Raw genomic sequence first — 19,223 nt, forward strand, 5'->3', positions numbered from 1 at the left:
GGGCAGGTGTAGGAGTGAGACACTTCACCAAATACCTCCTTATTCTTTGGGATTTTTTAAGCCATGTCAGTGGACCTGTCAAAGCGCCCTGCTCCCCCAGCTAGAGAAGGTTCAGGAGTCCATTTGGGCATGTTGAGGAATATTAGGGTCTGTTCTGTTACGATTGTCTGTATACAGTTGTCCTCCTTGAACAGTACGGCGGTTAGGGTTGCTGATCCCCACCCCCACCCCACAGTGGAAAGCCTGTATTTAACTTTTGACTCTGGAGACACTTAACCACTGACAGCCTACTGTTGACCAGAAGCTTTACCATTAAGAGAAACAATTAACGTTTTATGTATTATATATTGTATTATATGCATGTGTGTATTAAATGCTGTATTTGCACATAAAGTAATCTGGACGAAAACAAACATTAAGGAGGTCATAAGGAAGAGAAGATACACTTACCATACTGTACTGTAGTTACCGGAAAAAATCCACTTCTAGGTGGACCTGCACGGTTCCGACCTCTGTTGTGCAGGGGCCAGCTGTAGTTTCATGCTGTCAAGACCCCGTGCCCAGGGGTGAGCACACTATATACCCCTGCAGCTTCCTTTTTCTCTAAGTAGATCCCAGAAACCACCCCACACGAGTCGGGGGCTGAGGGTTCCTTGGTGCTAAAGGTGGCCACTGGGAAGGAACTGTGGGATTCTTAGGTTCTTTCCACATGGTGTCAGCTTGAGGTTTTGTGGTTTTTTTGTATGTGTGCTTTTTAAAATAGTTTTTGGATGTTGAGTCCTTGTTAAGAAAGCTGGGGACCATCTTACATAACACAACTTTGGGGGCAATTTTAGGAATAGTGTTCTGTTTTTTTTTTTTCTCTCCTCATTGTCAAGTTGAAGTTTACTGTTAAAAAGCAGACCTTTCCGGGTTGCTTGCCCACCCGTAGTGGGATATTAATGTTGGTTTGCCAGGAGAACTTTTTAAAGTCCCCACAGAGCAATCCTAGAAAATCATTAAGCATCTTTTAATTTTAAGAAGGTTTAAAAAAAGGTCTTACTAATTCTGGGCACTTAAAGGACCAACATAAAGGGAATGTTGTGTCGCGTCCTGATGTCTGCACTGGAAAGGTCCTCTCTGTGGCTAACACGGCACATGGTTTCTGCATTCACTGTTCTCAGCTACAGAGCAGCACAGACAACGGCCCGGGGATGAACCCCATCAGCAGACTGGCCCAGATCCAGCAGGCGAAAAAGGAGAAGGAGCCAGAGTACATGCTCCTCACGGAGCGAGGCCTCCCACGCCGCAGAGAGTTTGTGATGCAGGTGGGTCGGGGTGGGTGGTGGGTGGCCTTTCTGTGACCGTGTCCCCGCCGCAGCTGGACGAGGTCCACGGGCCGCGTGCTTTCCTGAGGAGGCCGGGTGCAGTGCCTTGGCCCAGTGGGCCCCGCTCTCTGCCATCGGACGTTCAGAATATTGAGACCACGTTGCTTGTAGTAATTTGATGCCTTACGACGTGTCCTTGCGTGCGTACTATGGTGCGGCGGAGTCGGCAGGTGGGCGCTCGGACCGCGTCCTGGGTCACGAGTGCTGGGGTGTGGGACTGTGGGTGAACATTTCTTCATCACATCTCCTTGAAGGTTTGTATTGTTCTTTTCAGAAGGGAAGTGTTGTAAGTTCTGTCAGAGGCTCTGTTCCTGTTCCTCCTAATCCGTGTGGAGAGTCTGGAGTCTAGGATTGGTCCTCCTTCCACTGGGATTGTGCGTCGGATTAGCGCCGAGTGTTTTCCTTGTGTTTATGAGACGGTCCCTCCATGGGCAGCCTACTTTGTGATTTGAATTTAATGGTGTTTTCTGGTCATCAAGCCAGTACTTAACTCTGGTCTAGCAATTCACGACTTGGGAAGCACCGCCACTTAGTTGGGTGTGTTCTGCCTCCCCCATCAGAAGGCGAGAAAAGTCGTGGTTCTTCCAGGCTACAAAGGAAGATGGCAGCGTGCTGAGAGGGCCAGGAATTTGGCCAAAATCAAAGCTGCTAGATGGCAAGGCCAGGATTCAAGCCCAGAGCCCTCTTCACTGGCGAGGGAAGGTTCCCTGGGCTCTCAGTTGTGGGACATGGGGCTTTTTGCTCTGCTCTGTGATCAAGACTGGCTTGGAAAGGGATTGAAAACAGTGGTGGGCGCCTGGGTGGCTCAGTGGGTTAAGCTGCTGCCTTGGGCTCAGGTCATGATCTCAGGGTCCTGGGATCGAGTCCCGCATCGGGCTCTCTGCTCAGCAGGGAGTCAGCTTCCTCCTCTCTCTCTCTCTCTGTCTTCCTCTCTGCCTACTTGTGATCTCTCTCTGTCAAATAAATAAAACCTTTAAAAAAAAAAAAAAACAGTGGTATGTGCTGGGAAGTGTGTAACACTCAGCTCTCGGCCGGGGAGGGGTGGGCGGGGGCGGTGCAGCTGGTGGGAAGTAGGGGGTTGTGTGTATAGATTGTACATGCATCAAATGCATAATGTTCTTTACTGTCCATGTTCTGTGGCGGTCACCGACAGTGTCAGGAAAGGAGAGTGCGCACAGCTGCGTGCTGCCGTCTGCCGCAGGCAGCGAGGCTGCGCGTGCCTTGGGCAGCGGAGCCGAGTTCTAGCAGGAGAATTGGCAGGGGTTTTTGTTTACATAAACAAGATGAAAGTGAAACAGAGACACATTGGCACTTCAGTTGTGAACGATGAGTGACTTGGTTGAATCAGATCATTTTCAAAGTTTGGATGAATGTTCCCATTTTTTCGTGCAGTTGCAGGGCCCTGGGTGCAGACTGGACACGCTCGTAAGCTTCGTTTACATCTCTGCCTCCGCCATTAACCTTTCGTCCGTGTCATAACTCTAGAGGTGGCGACAGCCACCGAAGGCAGCATGCTGCTTGGTTGGTGTCTGCAGGTTTCTGGGCGGTAAATGCTCCCCTGTGGCAAAGCAGGCGGCCCCTGGCCGGGCGGCACACTCAGCACTGGGAGCACAGACCCTCAGAAGCACAGATGAGTGTCAGTGCGAGGTTCCTTAGGAAGCGGGGAGGTTTTGGAACTCCCTGCTGTAGTCTGTTAAAGTCATTCTGAGCCGCTGCCATCTTTTTTTTTTTTTTTTTTAATGATTTTATTCATTTATTTGACAGAGATCACAAATAGGCAGAGAGGGAGGGGTAAGCAGGCTCCCCGCTGAGTAGAGAGCCCAACGCAGGGCTCGATCCCAGGACCCTGAGATCATGTTCTGAGCTAAAGGCAGAGAGGCTTAACCCACTGAGCCACCCAGGAGCCCCTGTCATCTCCTTTTTACCAGCAGCTGTGGCGCACAGCAGCTCGAAGGTGCTGAGCATTTGTGGTGGCTGCCATGGGTGCCCCGGGAAGCTTCTGGCTGCGGATGGGTTCTTTTGCCCGCACGCCGCTGCCTGACCCGTCTTTACTCAGAAGGCGTAAGCACTGGTCTGAGTCCGGACTTCCTCCTCCTGCAGGTGAAGGTGGGAAACCATACGGCGGAAGGAACAGGCACCAATAAGAAGGTGGCCAAACGCAATGCAGCCGAGAACATGCTGGAGATCCTTGGTTTCAAAGTCCCGCAGGCTCAGCCCACCAAGCCGGCCCTCAAATCAGAGGAGAAGGTGACTGCTCGGGGCTCTGTGTCCTTGCTCTCTAATGGCAAGATGACCTCCTCGCCTCATCCTAGGGGACTCTGGCCACCTCCAGGGCCAAGCTTCAGGGCAAGGCTTCATCCCCCTGGCAGGAAAAGAGCCCCGCCAGCGGCGCCCCCGCCGTTCGGAGCATTAGCACGTGGTCAGAAGGGGGGTTGCATGTCCGTGGCCCCGAGTGTGGTTCTGGGTTAAGTCGTTCTTGTTTCCCTGTCTGTGTGGTCGGGGACGCTTTGCTGGAGCGCAGCTCCCTCCTTTCCACTTGGACGCGGGCGGGCGCCGGGGCTGCGGACGAACGGGCCTGCGCTGCCCTGGTGCTCTCCCAGTGCTGCCCTGGTGCTCTCCCAGTGCTGCCCTGGTGCTCTCCCAGTGAGGCTCGAGGGAGAGACCCGCCGGCCTCCGGCTTCTGCTAGCTGGGAAGCAGCCTGTGGGTTTTCTGGGACACCGACACAGTGTGATTGATGGAACGAAATTCGTAGTTTAGATTCGGGATTCTTCCTTCCTTTATGAATTAAACACTAGCTAAAAATTGCTGAGTTTGGTAAGCGGTGCCCTCAAGCAAGTCCTTGACCGAGCTTGTTTGCGCTGAGAGGTCCTGGCGGGCCGTGGCCTCTGCTGTGGCTGTGGACATTCCTCAGAGAATCGGCACAGAGCCTGGACTTGGTGTTTGGGTTTTTCATTCCAGAATCTGGTAGAGGATTCGTAACATCCTTACCTTCTCAGAAAGGAAACCCATGTTGACAAAAAATTTTTTTCATCACAGTCCCCCCACCCTGTTTAACTTTGGAAATGTCACGTTTTCTTTGAATTGGCTATTAGTTCCCGAAGAGTCTGTTTAGCTTCTGTCTAAAAGCTTCCTTCCCCACCTTGGGCTCCACCAGTCCAGCAGCTCTGGTTCCCTCTGGTTAAACGTTCCCCTGTCCTCCTGTGAGTGCCAAGCAGAGTCCGGCCCCCAGTTCAGGGGGATTGGTAGCCTCCTCTGGTGGAGGAGTGGCTGGGGGGAGGGTCAGGAGGCTGCAGGGGGGTGAGGAGGGTCCGTGTGGGTGGGGGTGGGGTGGGGGCGGGCTTCTCTGCTGATGACCCCTTCATATTTCAAATGGTTATAAACCAAAATTAATACTGGTTGGAGTGTGTATAGTTTCAGGGAGTAGGAACTAATTTTGCAACAGTTTGATTTACACTCATGGCCTTTTTTTTTTTTTTTTTTTTTTTCTTTTTAAGACACCAATAAAAAAACCAGGGGATGGAAGAAAAGTAACCTTTTTTGAACCTGGCTCTGGGGATGAAAATGGGACTAGTAAGTGTGATGTTCATACTGTCTTGATCTGAATGTGATTCTGGGCTTGGCATGGTTCCTGGAGTGACCAGCGGTGTTGAGCTCTGCGTCCTCCCCGGGCCGTCGGGAGCTCCGAGGGAGGGCTGGCGGGTTGGAAGATGTCTCCCAGCGGCGCTTGTGGCCTTGTGCTGATCTGTCTGCGCGTCCCTCCCTAGGCAATAAAGAGGACGAGTTCAGGATGCCTTATCTGAGTCATCAGCAGCTGCCCGCTGGGATTCTTCCCATGGTGCCCGAGGTTGCCCAGGCCGTAGGAGTCAGTCAAGGACACCACACCAAAGATTTCACCAGGGCAGCTCCGAATCCTGCCAAGGCCACGGTAACTGCCATGATAGCCCGTGAATTGTTGTATGGGGGCACCTCGCCCACGGCCGAGACCATTTTAAAGAATAACATCTCTTCAGGCCACGTACCCCATGGACCTCTTACAAGACCCTCTGAGCAGCTGGACTATCTCTCCAGAGTCCAGGGATTCCAGGTAACTATGAAGCTGGAGCTGTGTGGTCTAGACCTCAGTGCAGTCCTCTTTTTTGGGTTTCTCTCAGCAAATGAGCCTCGGACCTCCTTTATTAAATCCAGGTCTCCGTGTGGAGGAAGGGTGGAGGGAGTTCAGGGAAGTGTGGGATAAGCCCGGATGGTAACAGAATCGCCTTGTCCTGTAATAATAAACTTAAAAAAAAAAAAAAAAAAAAAAAAAAGCAAGCTCACCGTAGTAACAAAGCTCCTCATCTTAGGCATAGTTACAGCAGGAATGGGTTCAGTGTGCTGACCCTTTCTGCCGGCAGAAAACGACGTGGCTTCTTTCAGACCACGTGTTTGGTGTCCCCGGCCCCCCAGACCAGGATTCTGGGGGGACATCTAGGTTCTGGGCAGGTGTAGGGAGCTGGGGCAGCGCCTCGTGCCTCTAGCAGCGGGCCCCTCGGGCAGCCTCGCTGACTGAGCAGGAGGCGCTGGGGCCGCGTCCGGTGGCGAGGGGGAGGAGGAGGCGTCCTCTCCGGTTGCTGGGCCCCTGCCTGCTCGCCGCTGCCCCACCGGCCTCACAGTGTTCTTTTCCCCTCAGGTTGAATACAAAGACTTCCCCAAAAACAACAAGAACGAATTTGTGTCTCTTATCAATTGCTCCTCCCAGCCACCTCTGATTAGCCACGGTATTGGAAAGGACGTGGAGTCCTGCCATGACATGGTACGTTCCCCGGTGCGCCTGGCGCCTGCCCGTTGCTGGCCGTGGGAAGACAGGAGAAGGGCTCTCCCGTCGACTTCGGTGGTTTTACAGATTGCATGTTTTTGAAGATTTCGTCCTTAGTTTATTGGATTGCTTTTTCATTGTTAATCACAATATATTGGCTTGAGACACTCCCTCCTGTTCTGTGCTTTTCGCCTCCCTTGCTGACCTGGGGGGTGGACTTGGGACTTGAACCGTGGGCTGCCTCCATGCGCTGTGTCCATTCATCTCCTCCCAGAACACAGACCACAGGCCCAAGTTCGGGCAGCTGTAGAAAGCCCCTTATTCCGGCTGCTGTTCAGGTGAAACACCCTAACGAGAAGCACAAAACTGAGAAAAGGGATTGATTAAATTAATCTGGGTGAACTCTGGTATGTCTTCCTGATGGAATATAACGCATCCGTGAAATTAACGTCTTTAGGGATGATGTGTTCTAGCAAGGGAACACAACAGGCATTTGTTTTATAGCAGGATACAGAATGTGTGGTCTAGTTACTATAAAGTTAAAAATACTAGAAGAAAATACAAAATTAGAGGTGGCGATCCAGTGAGGGAAACATGGATAATTTGTTTTGTAGTTTGTACTTCACACTGAAAGTTCAGATATTAAGGGAAAGTGTGGTTTAGTGGGACTCGCTCTTTTGTCCCTCGCCTCCCTATTCAAACAGTGCCCTGTGCTGTGGCCCGGGGTGGCGGTCGTGCTCTGACTCTTCCTTTCGTCCCCGCTAGGCTGCACTGAACATCTTAAAGTTGCTGTCTGAGCTGGACCAGCAGAGTACAGAGATGCCAAGAACAGGAAATGGACCAGTGTCTGTGTGAGTGAGCTGATTTACTCGGAAAGGCAGTTCTCTTCCTCATTTGCATTCATTCAGACCTCAGGAGTGAGAGTTGTGCTCAACTCAGTAGTGGGACCCTCCCCTCTGTCACCTTTGTCCCTTTCCCGGAAGGGTTTCCAAGTGGTGGCCAGAGCTCTACTTTTTAAAAAACAAGTAGAATAGGTGATACATACAAAGGGTCCAAACCCCACAGTGATTTTCAGAGATGCGGGTGCTCAGTCTTGCCCCCCCGCACAGCCCCCACCCATCTTACTTTCCCTGCCCCCACCCAGAGATCACGTGTTTATTAGTTTCTTACGTATTTTTCCTGGTGTTTCTTCATGCAAGTACAGTCCCGTATTTCTTGTATTTGCCTTTTCCCGCAGAGATCACGTACTGCGCACTCTCTCTCCTCGTTGCTTTCTTCGCTTGGCCATAGAGCCTGAGCAACGCGCCACACGGGGCTCCCATAAACTGGGGCCTGTGCTGTTGGGCTTCCGTGTCTGCTGTGTTCTTCTCATTGTTAACATGGGTTAAGTTTTCTTACATTCCAAAACTGGCATCATTTTCATTTTCTTCTTCCTTGAAGGTGTGGGAGGTGCTGAACCTTTTCTGGCCACGAACCGTTGTAAAACCCCAACATACATACTGAAAATACTGAAACTGCTTTGAGAATTTGGAATTTCTGATACCTCCAGTGGGCTGAGAGACGTGCTGGGTAAAGAACCGAGGCGGCAGTGGTGACAAAGGCGGGAACACACGGAGGCGGCCGTGGATGTGCGCACGGGTGCTGTTTTGTCCCCACACACAGGCAGCTGCTGTGGGGCACGGCAGGGTCTGCTGAGTGGCCTCGGGCCCCTCTGTGCTCGGCTGTGGCTGCTGCTGTTTGGGCCATGCGAAGGAAACCAGGAGGAGAGCACTTTCTCGGAGTGGCTCACTCAAACCCTTGGGACACACCCTGGACACCCACGCCGGGGAGCGGGGCCGTTGACCAGCCCCAGAGCCAAAAGCACCAGAGAAAATCAGATGCTTCCTACTCAGCGCCAACTAACCATTCTAGCGTGCTCTGGCCCCACCTCCCGTGGCTCCCACCTCCCCACCACTGCTTTCTCTCCCAAAAGAGATACATATTCTTAGTTTTATTATTTTCTTTTGATTGAAATGACACTATATAAATTTTCATCTGAGAGTTTCTCAATTGTATCTAGTTACATAGCACAGTTTAGAAACTTGTCTGAGACTGACTCTATCCGTAATCTAATCAGCAAAGATCATATCCATGTGTATGTGGTTATACGTTTTGACTTTATTGGACTAATCCAGGACCATTTCAGTGATGCAAATTGTGTGCCGTCTGGTTTAGCTGAGACAGTCCTGGTTTCTCAGTCCTTGATGAAGTCTCCCACGGTTGTATAAATTGGACAGTTTAGGAATTTTAAACTTTAATGATCATTTGGTTCCTTTTCTATTTTATTTTTGTTAATGCAACAGGACTTAAACAAATGAACTTTGATCTTTGTTTTAAAGATTATTAAAAAAAAATTGTGTGTATATACATATGGCTCTTGAGGACATGTAGCTTTCACACACTACAGGATATGGTCTCCGTGTAGGACGTGTACACCCGCAGATGGATTTCCTTGAGTGCTTTGTACTGTTGATTACATCTCCATGTAGGGCTGAAAAGAATGGAAGAATGACCCATGTTTATCTCTGAACTGTGTTGCTTTTGACGTTGTGTTACTGTGCACAGACGCGTGTGCAGTTAAGGTCCTGCGTGCGGTCCGGATGAAAAGCGCCGTAGCCTTGCGAGTTAAGTACCGCTTCGATTCATTGTTTGCGCTGGGATTTTTCTCCCCAAGGAATGTAAGTAAAACTTAGTGTTTGTCACCAATAAATGGTAATACTAAATTTTTTTTTTGGTTAATTTATTCTCAAATGCCACTACTGCTAGCTTGGCCCCCTCCCAACCTGCCTCCTACCCTTTTTAAAGAAGAAAAGAAAAAAAAAACACTTTGTAATGCTTGTGACTTCTGTTTGGGCAAAATTCTGAAGATCTGAAATAACTTTATATCAAACCATTGATCAATAAACAGCTACTAATGAATTGTTGGTCCTTTCGAGCAGTAACTAAAGTGAGGGAAGAGGCGAGTGAGGGTGCGGAAGTGGCGCGTGGGCGCCCGGGCGAGGGGAGGTGCCTCTTCTCTGGACTGGACACTGTCACCCAAAGACAGGAGCCCGAGGAGGACAGACTTCGACACTCCGAGTGTCCTCGCTTCAAGCAGGTGTTCTCACACTCGGAGTCCAGGTGAGACGCTGCATTCAGGCCTGGCTGAGGAGTGGGCTGGTGGCTTTCTGGTTCGTTTTTGGAAGATGCTCATAAAGGTGGTTCACACGGACGAACCGGCCTGTGGGTTGGACTCCCAGAATGACGATGTGGTCAGAAGGGTGTGGAAAAGTGCTCAGTGACAGAAGGGGGTTTGTCAACATTGCAGGGATGAAACCAGTGAAAGGAAGAACGTTTCCCTCCTCTAGTCCTGGAGTCCGCCATTTCTCCAAGGGGCTGGTCCCCTTTGGTGACGGCAGCATCCGAAAACCAAGGTGTGGGGGGCGGGCGCCTGGCTGGGCTCAGTCTGTCAAGCGCAGTGCAGTGGATCTGGGCTCCATGCTGGGCATAAAAGATGATTTAAAAAAAAAAAAAAAGAAAAGCCAGAGAAACAAAAACCACCAAGATGTGGGCACTCGGAGCACTTTTATTGGGTGTTCTCTAGGCCTTCTGAGCAGACAGCAAGCAAATACTTGTGTGCGTAGGCGTGCACGTGTGCGTGTTCACGTGTATACAAGTGCATGTTCACGTATACACGCGTTCAGCTGGTTCGTGTCCATGTACTTGGAAGCTCTGCATTTGTACTGCTACGAGCACCCGGGGTTCTTCGCAGCCTCCTCTGTTCCTGGGACCTTCCCCCGGATCAAGACTGTAGCCAGTCTCCCGGCCTCGCCAGCCGCCGCCTCCCCTCTTGCCACCTGCCACTTCTCAGTGGCCTCGCAGGCCTGCGGGGAGCATGCTGCGCGCCTCTGCCCAGCGCTGTCCCCTGCCTTCCGTCTGCCCACCGGCACCCGCCACGCTACAGGACAATGGGAGAGGACAGTGCGGTCTCCGAAGTGAATCACGCCTTGTAGTTAGCTGCTCAGCCCTGACTGCCAAAGCTGCAGGAGGGGGAAGTTTCCCCTTGACCTCAGCGGCGGTGCACGGATTTCCAGCCTTCTTGGAAAGGCTGGTTTTCAAGGGTGGCGCATCTTTGTTGTGGAGAGCTGTCCTTGAATGTTTCATAGATTGTAAACTCTCATCAGCCTGGCCGCTGCGGGAGCCCTGCCGCAGGTCCCCCCCGCCCCCGGCTCCAGTCTCGACAGGCCTGGACAGAGCTGCCTGGAAGGGGTGGTGCATGCTTTTAGGTCCGTGTGCTCTCTCAGCGCCACAAGAACCTTAGAGCCAAAACAAGGGGCTTCGGCCCTGGGGACAACCCGTGCGGTTCTGGTTTCCACACCACAGGCAGAAAATGAGACAGGAAGGCACTGGAGGGGCAGGTCTGAGATAACCGCAGGTGCTGTGGGTCGGCCACGAGAAGACTGTGGGTCTTGGGATTTGTGGAGCGTCGATCCTCAGAAGGGAGAGGCTCTTGTCCTTGGGACAGACAAGTGTGGGTCTCCCGATCACCTGGGCGTTAGGTCTTGACTTTGCAAGGTGCCTCTTGTCAAAGGGAGGTTTCAGTGAGTAAAGAGATTTCCCCAGAGCTGCTGTTTTGTTGCTTTTCAGAGGCCTTCTTGAGCCACAGGAACGTGACCTACAGTTCTTAGAAGTATCCCTTCTGATACTGGGTTTCCTTCCCCTGCTCGCCGAGCTGATGTGTGTCGCTTTGCACCGGACGCCAGGTCCTCCTAGAGGGGCTCCGGCGACTGGAACGGCCCACAGGAAGGCTGCCCACGTTCCTAGCAGCAGGCCGCTGTCCGGGAGTGGCCGAGAGCTCAGAACAGGCCCCGGGCGGGATGGACAGCTCTTGCTTGCTCGCATGCAGTTTAACGTCGGAAACTTCCACCACTACCATCTCTGGCTTTAGGGCTTAAATAGTTCTATGTGCCCTTAAAAACAGAAAAATTTTTACTTGAAATTTCCAAATCTATAAATGGATTTTTTAACCACTTGAACATTGCTGCATCGGCAGGGAGAAGGTAGCCTGTTTTCCTCAATAGGTTTTTTGTTTTTGTTTTTAATTAATTTATTTATTTGACATAGTGCACTAGTAGGCAGAGAGGCAGGCTGGCAGGGGGGCGGAGCAGGCTCCCTGCCGAAGCAGAGAGCCCAATGTGGGACTCGATCCCAGGATCCTGGGATCACAACCTGAGCCGAAGGCAGCGGATTAACCCAATGAGCCACCCAGGCGCCCTCCTCGATAGGTTTTTAAAAGAAATGAGGGTTCTAAATGGCAGTGGCTAACTCAGGGGTGGGGGGGGCAAGGGGATTTCGATTCACGAAAGCAGCGCAACTGTTTTCTTGGAACTTCTTGCTCCTCTCTTTATTTGCTGTGCTGCGTTTAGTGAATACAGAGCATGTGTATATAGAGAGAGAATATGTGAAACTCAATGTAAAAGCAACTTACTCTAATTTTGTAATTTCAGTGACATCCATGTTTTATTAGCAAAATTATATATAATTTAGGAAATTTGTACTAGTTTGCTTAAGAGCCCCAATTTGTTTAAGAGTGAGCACACGTGCACACATGCAGCGGCAGAGGGAGGCTCTGCAAGCAGACCCCCCCCCCGAACGCCGAACCGGACTCCTGACACTGAGGCTGTGGCAGGAGCAGCTGAGTCTCCCCTGATCTGATGCTGCTGAGCGTGGACGGGTGAGCGAGCAGCTGGTCCCCTTCTGGAATGAGGACCCGACCAGATCCTGTCATTCAGACTGTGTTCTTCTGTGCTGGCTGCCAGAAAGGCCTCCCCGAGAAACGGCCAGAGACTTTTTAGGGTCTGGAAGCTGCATAGGCCTCCGTTGTTCTGTGCAACTGCCCCCTGCAGGTCCGAGCCTCCATGTCCTGGGTGCTGAGCGGGCCTGAACCTGCTCTGGGTCCTAGCGGGACCCTCCTGTCTGGTTGGCTCCTTGGACTCGAGGACAACAACAATGAAAATGGGGTTGGAGGGCGCCTGGGTGGCTCAAGCTGCTGCCTTTGGCTCAGGTCATGATCTCAGGGTCCTGGGATCGAGCCCCGCATCGGGAGCCTGCTTCCTCCTCTCTCTCTCTGCCTGCCTGTCTACTTGGGATCTCTGTCAAATAAAATCTTAAAAAGAAAAAGAAAATGGGGTTGGAGGGTGAGCCAGACCCCACCTCAGGAAACCAGAACGGTACAGACCTCCATTAGGCTAGGGCAGGGGATATGCCGGTTTGGGGCTGAGTTTGGGAGTTAGGGCCTAGAGGATTAGGTGGCAAATCTGTCCCCTGAAAGTCCCGACTCTTTCAATGGTGTGACCACCTTTGTCATTGCTCTCCTTGGCCAGGTGCGTTTCCAAGGGCCTGCCCGAGGAAACTTGGTAGAGGGCAGATAGCCTGGGGGGAGGTGTCTGTGCTGCGAGGACGTCGCCCCCCGAAAGAGCAGGGTTGCCACGCAGGGGGACGAGAACTTGCATTCGGCAGAGGAGCTGGTCGGTCTGCGCCTTCTGAGGGGGCAGGGCCGTGTGCTGAACCGTGAACTAGACCGTGAGAGCTCGTGACAGGCACAGCTACCGGCCGGGCATCAGTCCTGACCTGTCACCGCTTTGCTGAGACCTCAGAGGATTTCACCTGAGTGAGGAGGTCCCTTCTCTCACCCCATTAAGACAATACACGTCAGTGGCTCCTCGTAGCGCCTGTGCTGGAAGTGCCTCGTACCTCCCTCCTGCGGCTCTTCCTCCGGACGCTAGCCCGCGGCTCCTGGTCCGCCGGCTGGCAACCACTCGGGGCTGGTGGAGAGGACTTTGCCCAATTCTGTGCCCGAGATGTGGAGTCCGAATCATGCTCGTTCTGGGCTCTCCAGCTCTCACGTCTTCCACGGGGATCCAGGCCCCGGGCCACCGCAGCTTTCCCAAGAAAAGCTATAGTGATCGATTCCGTGAGAGCAAGACTTTGTCTCTTTCTCCGCTGGAACTGTAGCAAGTGGGTGAGTTTTGGGAGATCCATGGAGACCCATGACTCCTCCTAGCCTTCTGTCTCCCTTTGTGTAAAACCAGAGCTGTTCGTTTCGCACCTGTTAGTTCTGAGGCCAGCAGGCGTCCGGGTGCCACTCCCCAGCACAGCGCACAGCTTTACCAGGTCCACGTCTCCGGTCGATTCACTTTTACTTCCCTTTATTCTCCTCACTGCCCACCAACTTAAGCACGGAGCATCCTCTGACATGGGGGAGGGCTGTTAAAAGGTTGCTGGTCCCATTCCATACTTTTGTGTTTTTTTAAGAATTTATTTATTTGACAGAGATCACAAGTAGGCAGAGAGAGAAGAAAGCAGACTCCCCACTGAGCAGAGAGCCTGACGTGGGGCTCAATGTCAGGACCCTGGGATCATGACCTGAGCCGAAAGCAGAGGCTTTAACCCACTGAGCCACCCAGGCACCCACTCGTGGGTTTCTTCTAATGTAGACTACAGAGCTATAGTCCTGATAATAATAATGATAGCTGTTCCTTTCGATAGCATCACAAATGCTTTGGATCATGTTGAGAAATGCTGCCTTTGAACTAAAAAGAGGGCACCTCCGGCCCCGCCATTACAGATATACCCTTCTCCCCTGGCGCTGGAGTCCAAGTTCAGAGCCAGTCTGTCCTTGGGACTGAAGGCAGTTTCCTGTGAAGCCTGTTAAGGCCACTGGGAGGACTGGTGCGGCGGAGGATCAGAGTGGAGGGTGAGGTGTTCGCGTGGCTGGGGGTTTGGGATGCACAGCCCGTGGCGGGCGGCTCCGGTCTGCCACCCCCGGCCCTGCTGCTCCTCGGGAGGCTCGTGCAGCCTCCGCCGACCAGGATGCTCAGCAGGCACCGGAGCAGCGATTCTTCCCTCCTCTTGGGACCTTAATGATGGGGCTGCCGGCCTTCCTAGGACACTAAGCCTGCTCTGAGGGGCAGGGCTGGTGGACGCTGGGCCTTTGCCCTGTGGACTCACCTGGGAGATGCATCGGGAGGTCCTGTCAGCTAATGTCGCTTTAGAAAGCCAGCTCCCTGGGAGCGGTCATCCCATGCCCTCTAGACCCAGAAGGAGTGACCTAACTTCTCACAAGGAGATGGACCTTTTTCTGATGCGAGGTAAATTTGCTGCTTTTCTCCTCAGCTTTCCCACTTCCCCATTAGACGGACTCCTTTATGCAGCACCGACCGGCCCGTTGGGGCTCGCTCTAAGCGTGGACCATGCTTTCCTGTTGCCACATTTTTCTCTCTCGTCTAATTGAGAAGGGAGGAAACCCAGAAATAGGTAAATGACTTCATACAGTTTACAGTTTATGACTCCCTTCTCCAGCCACATGTGAGCATTTCAAAACAGCCTTTACCACCTGTCACACAGCAACCCCACAGCAGGTGGGTGGCCGGAGGAGCTGGCCCCCAGGGCAGTGTGTTCCTGTAGCTGTAACCAGGGCTCCTTAGCTCTTGTGGAGAATCCACTGGAAATGACCTCAAGCTTTTCTCAACGGGTCCATGAAGCACCTTTGCCCTACAAAAGGCCACCCCTCACCATTCCCCAGGGCGGCCCCAGGCTCAAGTACCGTTTCTCATTTTTCCCCCCTTTAAAAGAGACATACAGATAAAGCCCAGGGGACAAGGGGCTACTGCGCGTAACGGGAGTGCCCTCTCCTGCGACAGCGTGACAGTCACGGGAAAGTGGCCGCATCAGAGTGACCTTATCATCAATACTGAGGAGCCAAGAAACAGTGGCCAAAGTTGAAGATGGATTAAAAAAAAGGATACTAGAAGTGTGTCTTAGACACTCTTCTCAGCAGGGAGGGTGATCTGCCAATTGAGATAGGGAAGAACTAACGGCCCCAGGAGCTGAAAGCTGCTGCCTCAGAAAGTGGAAGGTAGAAAGCTGTCACTCCACAACCACACATGTGTAACAGCTGGATTAAACCCCAACTGGTTGCGGCACACAAGAGACAGAGGGACCAGTGTGGGTCGGGCTGTGCTACAGGAATTGGCATGGATCTTTCCACAGGACAACTGCTTTGTAATTCCACCATCAGGAAACGGACTGACATAAATGTTCACTTAAATAATTATAGGCTGTTAGATGATAAATTAGTCTTTGAATTTGGTAATGATATTTACCAAAGTAAATAGTAAGTGTTTGTTATCATAAATGATCTCACCTCTGTTAGGGGGGGAACCAAGATTTTTAAAGGTAGGAGTATGATTTTTAAAATTTTTTCTGTATTTACCAAGTTTCCAACAAAGAAAATACGTTCATAGTCAGAAACGTTATTTTTAAAAATCAAGCTGTTGAAAGGGGAGATGCACGCAAACAAAGAATCCATGGGCCCAGCAAGAGATTCTCATGATGAACTTGCAGGTTAGATACATTTCCCCGTTATCTCCAGCTACCCTGGGAGTGAGTGCCTTACCGGGGCCAGGACTCTTCCGGAAAGTCTTTCCACCTCTGCCCTCCCAGGACGACAACACTGGGCAACACTGCCAGTAAGACAGGGCAGTGTCCTGCAGTGCTCAGTAAAAACACTTCCTCCAAGGCAGCCCCACTTGCCCCCAAGCTCACCCTAAACAAACACTGCTTTTACTTATTAATACGCACTGTGGGGGCACCTGGGTGGCTCAGTGGGTTAAGCCTCTGCCTTCGGCCCAGGTCATGATCTCAGGATCCTGGGATCGAGCCCTGCATCGGACTCTCTGCCCAGCAGGGAGCCTGCTTCCCCCTCTCTCTGCCTCTCTGCCTGTGATCTCTGTCAAATAAAATCTTAAAAAAAAAAAAAATACTCACTCTGCATATGTCTTTTTATATCTCACAACCATCTGAAGGGGATTATTCTCATTTTGCAGAAGAAATCAAAGTGGAGAGGCTGAGTCATCTGTTCAAGGTCACACGTGTCAGGTGCAGAATAATTCAAACCCAGGTTGGCCTGATCTCAAAGTATGAGCCCAGCTCTTCCTGTCTGCAATGAACTGGTATCACCACCGAGAAAGTCACTAAGGCCTGTCAAAAACTCACTACACACCAGCTCTCAAAATCTTTAAAAGCTGGGTAAACTCTTAGATGATGGAGTAAGAAACCTCCATTTAAATCATTTTTAAACCTCAGCAGAATTAATGACTTGTGCCAAAGAAAAAGGAAGGTGCCAGTCTCTCTGTTCAGAAACTATTTGAAAAGGCGTTATTTACAAAGACGAACGGTCTTCTCCGTTGTATTGAGGAAAAAGTCCACAACCTCAGTCCTCCGGGGCTGAGACGCTGAAGCAAGGGTTCTCTGCGGCAGCATCTGCGGTGTAGGTACTGAACTGTTCACCCAGAGCTTTACCCGAACTGTGCCACTCTGGGAGATCAGGTAGGCAGCAAACAGAAACCCTCATCACCAACTGTTTTCCATTCTGATTTCTTACCTGTATTAAATTATACTTCAAAAGTAGATCCTGGGACGCGTGGGTGACTCAGTTGGTTAAGCAGCTGCCTTCGGCTCAGGTCATGATCCCAGTGTCCTGGGATCGAGTCCCACATCGGGCTCCTTGCTCTGCAGGGAGCCTGCTTCTCCCTCTGACTCTGCCTGCCACTCTGTCTGCCTGTGCTCGCTCTCCCTCTCTCAGTCAAATAAATAAATAAATAATCTTAAAAAAAAAAAAAAAAAGGTAGATCCCAATACTATCTCAGTATCCTGTCCTGATCACTTAAATAGTAACATATGATTTAATGCTTCCATTACTATGGCAAGACAAAAATAGAGTACACTAGTACAAAAACACTTTCATTGGCTAAGCTGGAGGGTTTCTCACACACTACATGTGTTGAGAAAAACATCCAAAGTCAGGTGCCTGATTTTTAAAAGAAACCACTGAATTGTGCAGAATGAGATTTCAGTTTAATCTGCACCAAACGGACAATTCCAGCAGAAGTAAACTATGCCCCTCAGTTGTGATAGTCTGATTACTTCCTAAAAACGAACTGTTCTAGAACCTGCCCAGGTAGCCTTGTTTGCTAGTGTATACCCACTCCCACGGCTCATCTCAGACCTCAGGTGCTAACATGCTAACATGACAGACACTCTCGAAGGGGCAAACACCTGTGCTGCCCAACGTACGCCTCATGAAGTCAGGCAGGGCCTTTCTCCCCAATTACAGAGGGAGCCATCTGGCCCAGAGTTCATGCTGCCTCCTAGAAACAGGTCCAGAAAAGTTGAAACAGAAAAGCCCCAAACCTATGTCAATGTTCCCTTTCCCCTGGTAAGGAAAGAGTAATCTGAGTTTGAATTTCAGTTATTTAAAGAAATTCATTATAATAGTATCAGCACCAAAAACCTGGTCTTCAAGGTATTTTTAGATACATATTTGAGGGCTTTTTAAAAAAATTTTTTGATTAGATTTAAAACTATGAAATGTGCGTTTCTTGGCAAGTTACACCAGTGATTCTTTACTTACTTCACATTTCCAATAAAAGCTTAAGGAAACAGACAAAAATACAAAGAAGAAGAAACACAAATGATGCCTCAAAACAAAACGATTTAGTAACAGAAAAAAGTCTCCACGCTCAGTGTCCATCAAAATTTTAAAGTTAACCCAACAGTGCAAATGCTCAACTCATGGTCATATACTGAACTAACACCTGTCCCTGGAAGCTGCGAACTTGAAAGTCCCCCACTTCTACTTATGATCACACAAACCATCTAATATGCTCACGGTTCAGCTTAAAGCAACATTTAATATTCTTTAGAAGATGGAATTTGTGACAAGTTCAAAAGGAAAACTTGCTTTAATGCAGCTGTGCTCAGACGTCTATGTGATTTCCTCAGAAACCATCCTGGGCTTAGCCAATATGGAAAAGGCAGTTCAAAGCAGCGTCACACTGGCCGCCTGAAGGTACCCTTGGAGATACTGGAGCGCTTCCGCATTGAGGCTGGTGCTCACCATCGATGGAACCTACGAGAGATTGGAAACACGCTGGTTGTCGGGAGATCCTAACGAGCCAACACAAGCCCCACCTTCTGGAGCACTGCCAGAGTCGGGGAAGGACGGTGAGCCACCAGGCCCTCCCGCAGGGATGCTTGAGATCTCAGCTGCTTTATGCCTTCATATCTGGACAGGTCTAAAAAGCAGAGCCGTAGGCCATCACTGCTGTTCCGTGTGGTAGTGGCATTGTGGGGATTTAAAAAAACAAAGTCCTTACTGGTGAGGGATGCGTGATTAAGTACCTACAGGTGAAACCGGTGCAACAAGAAGGGCGGGATACTGGTGATGTTCGAAGGTCAGTGTGTGAAGGTTCGTTACCTGGTTTCTAGGAGTTTGAATGCTGCCATAATAAGAAACACTGAAAAATACACGTTTTTCTCACTCTACAAGGCTCTGTAAAAAGTGCTGGATAATACAACTCTCCAGCCATTATGTTTACTCCATAATCCAGTATTTGAGTATGCTGCAGTTAATTAAAAAAAAAAAAAAGCCTAGATTTCAGGCGCCTGGGTGGCTCGGTGGGTTAAGCCTCTGCCTTTGGCTCAGGTCATATCTTAGGGTCCCGGGATCGAGCCCCGAATTGGGCTCTCTGCTCAGCAGGGAGCCTGTTTCCTCTTCCCTCTCTGACTGCCTCCCTGCCTACTTGTGATCTGTTAAATAAATAAATACAATCTTTAAAAAAAAAAAAAAAGCCTACATTTTAACAGAAGAATTATTTCACTCTGGGAAATAACTACATTTCTATTCAAAGACTTCTAGAGTGCCTGGCGGTCTCAGTCGGAGCATATGTGACTCCTGATCTTGGGAGCTGTGAGTACAAGCCTCATGTCAGGTGTAAAGATGACTTAAATAAATAAATAAAACTTAAAAAGTGTAGAGAGGTGAGGGGCGTTGAATCTCTTGCTTTGTCCTTATTCCAAAAGTCATTTGTTTAAAATCTACTTATGGCACACATCATTTTAACTAAAGAAAATTAAGGCCTAATAGTACCTTCTTGCCTTCCCAGAAAGGGGTTCGTTAATCAGAGTTCTTGGACAACACACT

At 50.4% G+C, this 19,223-nt stretch overlaps 2 protein-coding genes across 15 annotated transcripts in view; one reads left to right on the forward strand and one right to left on the reverse strand.

The window, feature by feature from the left end:
- The window catches only part of STAU1 (staufen double-stranded RNA binding protein 1), a 56,823-nt gene extending 47,901 nt beyond the window's left edge, over positions 1–8,922 (forward strand). For 11 of the 12 annotated variants that reach the window (XM_045082108.1, XM_045082109.1, XM_045082111.1 and 8 more), the window contains 7 exons: positions 1,164–1,307; positions 3,468–3,614; positions 4,863–4,938; positions 5,133–5,452; positions 6,035–6,157; positions 6,926–7,011; positions 7,601–8,922. In XM_045082108.1, the coding sequence (XP_044938043.1) occupies positions 1,164–1,307; positions 3,468–3,614; positions 4,863–4,938; positions 5,133–5,452; positions 6,035–6,157; positions 6,926–7,011; positions 7,601–7,616 (912 nt within the window). In that variant the 3' untranslated portion in view covers positions 7,617–8,922. Of the gene's footprint in view, positions 1–1,163; positions 1,308–3,467; positions 3,615–4,862; positions 4,939–5,132; positions 5,453–6,034; positions 6,158–6,925; positions 7,017–7,600 lie in introns of those variants that run through there. The other variant, XM_045082112.1, reaches the window with a different exon arrangement.
- Positions 8,923–17,715: 8,793 nt separating this feature from the next.
- Positions 17,716–19,223, reverse strand: part of CSE1L (chromosome segregation 1 like) — a 49,225-nt gene continuing 47,717 nt past the window's right edge. For all 3 annotated transcript variants that reach the window (XM_004746239.3, XM_004746242.3, XM_004746240.3), the window contains exon 25: positions 17,716–18,149. In XM_004746239.3, coding sequence (XP_004746296.1) covers positions 18,060–18,149 — 90 coding nt within the window. In that variant the 3' untranslated portion in view covers positions 17,716–18,059. The remainder of the gene's footprint in view (positions 18,150–19,223) is intronic.

The sequence above is a fragment of the Mustela putorius genome, unplaced genomic scaffold, assembly GCF_011764305.1.
Source record: "Mustela putorius furo isolate JIRA1106 unplaced genomic scaffold, ASM1176430v1.1 tig00000592_pilon_pilon_pilon, whole genome shotgun sequence".
Lineage (NCBI taxonomy): Eukaryota > Metazoa > Chordata > Mammalia > Carnivora > Mustelidae > Mustela > Mustela putorius.